The following is a 7,500-nucleotide window of genomic DNA, read 5'->3' as shown; positions in this document are numbered from 1 at the left end:
TGTTTGCCCCCCAAATTTTGCATAAACTATTGTTTTCAAATGCTCTTGGGGACACTGCATATTCCCAAGAGTATTTGAAAACAATGGTTTATGCAAAATTTGGGGGGCAAACAAAATGTATTATGGGGAATTCGAAAATAGAGAATTCTATTTTGGAAGACTGTAAATCAGATTAAACTACCTGAAATTAAAGAAGACTAAAATGTGTTCCTCAACCGGAGTATCCAGAGGAAAAGAAATAGTAATCCAGATAACTTCGTTGTTTTGTCTGAAACTTATGTAGCTAAGTGTAAGTGCCATTCTATTTTGGAACACTGTAAATCATATTAAACCAAAAGAAAGCAAAGAAGACTAAATCATGTGTTATGCAATAAATTATGTGTTATACAATAATGTGTTATGCAATAAATTATACAATAAATTATACAATACATGCAATAAATCATGTGTTATGCAATAAATTATACATTGGTGAGACAGGTAGACGACTAGGTGACCGATTCCGCGAACACCTTCGCGATGTTGAGAAGAATGACAAGGATGCATCCAAGCCAGTCGCTCGCCATTTTAATCTGCCTAACCACTCCAAAAAACACATGGCTATCTGCGGCCTTTCCCTACATCTAGGTACGACGGAAAGCCGCAAGAATCTGGAACAAAAATTCATCTTTCAAATCGGCACCCTTAATCCTCACGGTATTAACGAACGCTTTTCATTTAACTAATATATTCCTATTTTTCACGTTGCCATGTTACCACCAATAGCGTAGCAGTCAGCCTCCTACTCTACTATAAAAACTACACGTAACCCATAATCCCTCGATTCGCTCTGACGAAGGGCTAACGCTCGAAACGTCAGTTTTTAGAATCTCTGTACGGTGGCCAATTTACATTATCAACTCCGTTGATAAAACCAAATTTTTGTAAATCATGTGTTCGTCAACCGGAGTATCCAAATGAAAAGTTCTCGAAGCAGATTGAAGAAACAACAAACTCCAACCACATTAGAGAAAGGAGAGTACCCTTACAATTGCGCTACCCTCAGCGCTCTAACGCAGAGGCCTCCCTCAGAAATTAGGGTTAATTTAAAATGGACATGCAAAAGAAATTTTGCATGATAATTTGCGCAAGCCGCCAAAAAATACAGTTCTAAAGTTAATGTAATACTCCGATTCCAGACAAAACCAGAAGTTGTATGCAAGTGAGGCTTAATAGCCCTTGCGGCAGGAAAAATGTCGGCCAAAACAAACAAGAACGGGTTTGTGGGAAAATTTAAAGATACTTCAGCCATGCAAATTGTTAACAAGGACAAAAAATTTGATCACAAATGTTACACAGCTGCAAACTGTAATAACCAAAGTGAAAATCGACCCGATTTATTGTTTCGCGCGTTTCTATCGGACACACACAACGATTGAAGAAGCGGGAAATTTGTATGAAAACTGGAGATGGCTTCTTTGCTACGGTAGGAAACAGGTTCTGCTTTTCTGAACACTTCTTGCCGACGGATTTTAAATGGACTTTGACTGGTCATAGACCAGACTTAAAGACGCAATGACGCATCGGTCTTTATCAGAATTCTGGAAATATGTAGAGCCTAATGCCCCAAAATTTTTACTTATTTCAGTTTTGTACCTGATAATATTGATTCTATTAATTTTGAAGATAAATTTCCTTTTATAACAGGGAAAGAAAAGAGGTTTCCTGGACACAATGTTGGTTGCGCCAGGAGTTTGCAACCGATTGATGAGTTTGGGCTTTTTTTGACCCGTTCAAGACTTGGTTGTGATCTCGCGTTTAGGTTCAGTATTTCGGAGCAAGTTGTTTCAGATATAACTATAACATGGGCTAATTACCTATATTTGATGCTAGGAAGCTTACTTACATGGTCTTCGAAAGAGCACATTAAACCACATCTACCTAAAGTTTTAACGGTGAGTTTGAAAACATAAGATGCAAAACAGACTGCACAGAAATAAATGCCAGACTCCTCAAGACCTTGAGAAACAAAGTGAACTTTATTCTGAAAACCTTCAAAGGTCTTGTAGGAATTTCCCGGAACGTTTGGATTACATTTGCGAGTAAATTGTATGGAGGAAGTCACCCTGCGAGCAGTGCCTCCTTTTGTCTTTTTCTTTACTGAGGAGGAGAAAAGTAGGCTCTGCCCGAATCGCGTCAACTCTTTGAAGCCGCCGCAGCCCGAGCTTCTGGACTAGTCAATCTGGTTTTCTCTCGTCAAACCGGTTATTCCAGTGCGAGCGTCCCTTTAGTGACAAAGCCGATGGTTATAATTGAGCGCGCTGTACCATGAAAAACCAAGATGGCGGCGAGATCTGGCATATTAGACTTGGGTTCGAGACTGTATCCTGGCAACATGCAGGGCATATTCAATAAAGATCTTACTCGATTCATGCAGAGCCTTTCTCGAGAACGCCAAAATAGAGCAAGCAAAAGAAAGGCTCTGCTTGCAGGGTAGGAGGAAGTATATCTGACAAGGAGATTGTAAAATGCAGCTCTTTTGTTTGATTTTTTAAGGAAATGTGTCACCAAAGATGTGCCAACCTTTGATTCTCCTAATTGCCCTTTTGACGTGAATTCTTAAATTGGCAATCCTCATAGTCTCATAACAGTCTTCCTTGGAGACCTGTACAGATTTACTTTGTCATTTAGGAGGAATGAAAAGTGTCACCTATTTTGCCAGTAAATCCTGAATGTCAAATCCACGATCAGCCATAATCAGGTCATGCTGATCCAGCAAAAAAAAAAACAAACACATCAATCGGTTGCAAACTCCTGGCGCAACCAACATTGCGTCCAGGAAACCTCTTTTCTTTCCCTGTCATGAAAGGAAATTTATCTTCAAAATTAATAGAATCAGTATTATCACGTACAAAACTGAAATAAGTTAATTTTGGGGCATTAGGCTCTACATATTCCCAGAATTCTGATAAAGTTACATAGTCTGGAAATCCAGTATAAAATTTTATATCTTCATTACTACTTGAAAATCTTTCCAGACCAAACTTGGAAATCCTCTCCTTTGCTTTAAGTTCTTGAGAAAGAAGTGCAATTCTTGAAGCAGCCTTCCATTTTTAATCTTGTCAAGTGTTGGTGGACCGACTAGAACAGAACCATTTTGGAAATCTTCTGCAATTTCTTCCTGGTCTTTATATTCATGAGCACTCTCGACTCTTCAGATCTGTCACATCCCAACTTCAGCCTTTTCATTCTACAAACCGATCCTTCATCCACTTTTTCAGGGAAATACCGATGGTATGCTTTAAGTCTCGTCCACCAGGCAAAGTCCGTTTGAAATCCGTCGGCAAGAAGTGTTCAGAAAAGCAGAGCCTGTTTCTTACCGTAGCAAAGAAGCCATCTCAGTTTTTGTGTGTACGATGGAAACGCACGAAACAATAAATCGGGTCGATTTTCACTTTGGTTATTACAGTTTGCAGCTGTGTAACATTTGTGATCATTTGTCCTTGCTAACAATTTGCACGGCTGAAGAAGCTTTAAATTTGCCCACAACACCGTTCTTGTTTGTTTTGTCCGACATTTTTCCTGCCGCAACGGCTATTAAGCCTCACTTGCATGCAACTTCCGGTTTTTCTGGAATCGGAGTATTAAAAGCCATTCTAATGTCGCAATTTGCTTGTCCAGTGAACGTAAAATGGTAACAAACAGGGATTTTAGACGGATTATTAATAGCGCCGAAAGGGCGCGCGAGGAGCACCATGGTTAAGAAAATATGTAACACCAAGAAATTATGGTTTTGATTTTAGCGTCATCTCATCATACAACCGTCCGTCCGTACGTTTCGACTTTTCAAGTAAGCCAACACGCAACATATCGCACAATACACTCTATTCATATGCAAAACCGTGGACAAGTACTCTATAATTTTATTATTCCATACAAAAATGAAGTTCTGGAAGCTATTTTGTAAGAACCTTTTCCAGAGATACCGTAAATAATCTGTTAAGCCCCCCGGGGGGCTTATTTACTTCAAGCACGTATAGAGGGTCTTAATAGAGAATGAGGGCTTATTTGAGAGGGGGGGGGGGGGTGCTTATTTAATTTAGCGAAACGCATCATCGGAAAAGAAACAAACAGACCAGAGTTACGGCTTCCTACTTCGTGTTTTGAATCGGGGCAATGGCATTTGAGTGATAATATACACTTTGTACAAGTTATTTTCAACATTTGTATTCACTTGCGGGAACCAAATAAGAACTTCCGGCACGTGAATAACCCATAACGGATCAGTCCACGTGTTACTACCATGATTAAAAATTAAAACAGTCTTTCATTAATTGATTAGGTTATGAAGAATAACGGGGAGCTTACCGCGCAATTGGTTTTGCTAGTGTTTATCCACTGGATAGTCATTTATCCGAGGGGTTGGGAGAATTCTCCCAACCCCTCTCGTGTTTATATCAGGGTATGCAAACACAGGAAAAAAGTTTTCTATTGCCTAAATACAAAGAATGAAAATGACTTGCCTCAAAGGTACAGCCAATCACTGAGTAAGGACAGGATACCACTGTCCTGGGACATTCATTGGCAACATGAGACTCGACCTACAGATAAAAAACAAGAGATTCACGTATCATCGCGTTACGTTCGGGTTCAACCTGGTCGTTTCGCCAACAGCTAGTTCGCAAACTCCTAATACTGAGCACTCCTTGAGTATAAACTCATTAACAACAAATACATGTGCTAAGAGGACTCAAATTGATTTTAAGCAATTATCAAGGTAACCATGGTTGGTCTGAATTTAAGGCACTGGCAAACTGACCATTGGTGAAACCATAATTTGTTCTGTGGGACTCGTAGCCACTGTTTTTGTCAATGATAATACCCGGAGCAGAAACATAAAAGGTTATGCGGAAGTTTCATTATACTTCAAGCACCGGTGTTGGTGATTATTTGATACTTAGCTTCGTTTTCTTCGTTGTTGCCGTGAAATATATAATTACAATAGTTATACACCCAAGTTTGATTGACTTTGAAGTTTCTGAATATCTGGAAGTGGCTTGGATTAAAAGAAGGAAGTGTCTATAGATAGCACAGCAGCCGTAGCTACCGCGTAATAACGGGTTATCGCTTGTAAAACATTGAGACCAACAACTCATTGGAGAATAAATTTGTTCTTTGTATTAGAAATCCTTATCAACTGAAAAATACGCCTGTTATTGACCTGTCCTTTCAAGATATCACGTACACCCTTGAGGGCAACACGAGGGAAATACTGCACATACAGTATCCCACCCATCCAGGTACTGTAAATAACCCTTGCGAAAGAAATATTTTTTGTGAGTTGGAGGATGGGATTAATCGCTAGCTGGAAAAGTACAGGTATCAGTTGTCTGCAGAATTACATGCACCTACAGTGTGTGTCTAGACAACACAATCCCAAAATGATCTTTCTTTACAACTCTTTGTCACATAAGTCTAATAGCTCACCGCACTATAACACATCCCATCACATTAAATATTGTTAGCATTTATTGCATTTATTTTATGAGCATTGACTCAGGCAATTTACTATTAATAACATTTACACAAAAAAGAGACAGGCAGTAACATTTTAAGGCTACTATAATTTATGAACTTGAAGTACAAAAAAAGAAAAACCAAAGAAAGACCTGTTCCCATGTGCCCAAGGTTTCTCTCTGGAAGTGGATAGATCAGTGTTGAAAGGATATTCCATTACACAAAATGTAAATTGTCACAAAAACTAGAAACGACAAAGTGATACCCTGAAGTGACCTGCTTAAGGACGTTCGCGCCCAAAATGTTCCCATGTACAGATTTTTTTTAAAGTTGCCACACAAGAAAGGTAATGATCTACTTTTGCAAAAAAGGCGAAAAAACAGGGGGGTCACCGTGCTCGTTTTCGAGATCATGAGGTGCACTTTTAGAAGATTGCGTTACTTTAAGACGATCTTACCTTACAACGGTCAGCAATAAAAAAGCTACATTGGTGAAATTTAGATCAGGTAAACGTACTCAATTCAACTTAACTAATATAACTTAATTAACCTTTGCAGCTGATGTCTTTTTCTGCGGTGAAATAGACCTTGAAAAACGATACATATTTGTCAAAGAAAACTTCGGTTGCACGAGAGCAACTGCACTGTGTTACCTGGAAACATTCCTCTTAGGCAATATGAATGGAGAAATTGTTCCATGTATAATAAGTAAAACCATGGTTAATTATCTTGCTTTGTATGATGATTACAAAAACTAAAAAACGTATTACCTCCTTACGAGGAATTCTCTCTCTACCACATTCTTGAGGGCACTTGACTGGGAAAGAATGACATTCTTTTTCCACATGCTCCTATTGGTTTCAAAAGTCAGTTTTTCCCATTATTACATTGCAACATATTCTGCACTGCTGTACCACAATCTTTCTAAAGGCTCAGTGAGTTAAAGTTAAATTAAGTGAAAAGCGAGTAACTTGTTTCATATTGTCCTTGGTTTTAAGCATAATTCCTTTTTACACTGAGAAAATAATAAAATGTAATCAAAAAACAGGAAGAAGCCTTAAGTTAGTTTGCATTCAAAGAATCAATTAATGGTGAATTAAGCTCTCGTTTCAGGGCTCCTGCTGTGCAATTTTGCCCAACAATTTGACTGAACTTTGATCTCTATGATTGTCATATCAACAGTGCAAATCAGAGATTGTGCGCACAAGAGAAAATCTGTGACTAGGTACATGTAGAGGTTTAACAACTGCCTCGCAAAGTGGAGGTTGGGTGCCTGAGACATCCAGGAGCTTCCACTATTTGCAGCCAGCTCCCAGATGTAGACCGCTCCCATGGCTGGCAAATCCAGGCAACCCAGCCCTGAGCCCCCACTCCAAGCTGGAGGACCTCCAAGCAGGCTTGGCATTGCTCGGTGAAAAGGGAGGCTCATGGCCAGGGACGCCAGAGCCCAAATAAAAATGCCCAAATCAGACGGCACCCAGAAGAGTAGCCCAAATGAAGGGTAGGGAAGCTCATACCTGCTAAGCAAGTTGTCCTGCGACAGAAAGGATGGTTTCCACAGGAGTACGCACATATAACAAGTAAGTTTCATTAGACCAACTCCCCACAGTCTGTCTTGATGAGATGGTCAGGAAGGCCCTTCCTGGCCGCAGTAGTTTCAGCTCCAATTCTAAAACTATGGCCTGAGAACTTTCCAGGGATACCTGCTGATTGTAGGGTAGTTTGAAGAAAGCAACACAGCTGAGACCTGGAGTGAGGAGTGCCATTCTGGAAGATAAAGAGAGGTCCGGTGCCTGGTCCACAGAGATGAAGGTAGTTTGTCAAGGAAACCACTGGACAGAGAGAGAAGGAACCACGACCTAGGAAGATAAAACAGCCCTTACGGAAGGGGTCAGTCTTGAACATTTGATAAAGATCCTGAAACTCTGAGGATTTGTGGAGGAATCTACTTGGACATCAGACATTGTCAAGTGCAAAGTAGGATCAAAAGTTCCATTCACTGTAA

General features: G+C 39.8%; 1 protein-coding gene across 9 annotated transcripts in view; it reads right to left on the bottom strand.

The window, feature by feature from the left end:
* Nucleotides 1-7,500, bottom strand: part of LOC137996627 (TNF receptor-associated factor 6-like) — a 60,490-nt gene that overhangs the window by 27,337 nt on the left and 25,653 nt on the right. For all 9 annotated transcript variants that reach the window (XM_068842136.1, XM_068842160.1, XM_068842184.1 and 6 more), the window contains exons 5-6: nucleotides 6,266-6,346; nucleotides 4,503-4,580 (exon numbers count right to left, since the gene is read on the bottom strand). In XM_068842136.1, the coding sequence (XP_068698237.1) occupies nucleotides 4,503-4,580; nucleotides 6,266-6,346 (159 nt within the window). The remainder of the gene's footprint in view (nucleotides 1-4,502; nucleotides 4,581-6,265; nucleotides 6,347-7,500) is intronic.

Source organism: Montipora foliosa, chromosome 1 (assembly GCF_036669935.1).
Source record: "Montipora foliosa isolate CH-2021 chromosome 1, ASM3666993v2, whole genome shotgun sequence".
Taxonomy (NCBI): domain Eukaryota; kingdom Metazoa; phylum Cnidaria; class Anthozoa; order Scleractinia; family Acroporidae; genus Montipora; species Montipora foliosa.
This window is presented reverse-complemented; position numbering and strand designations above follow the sequence as displayed.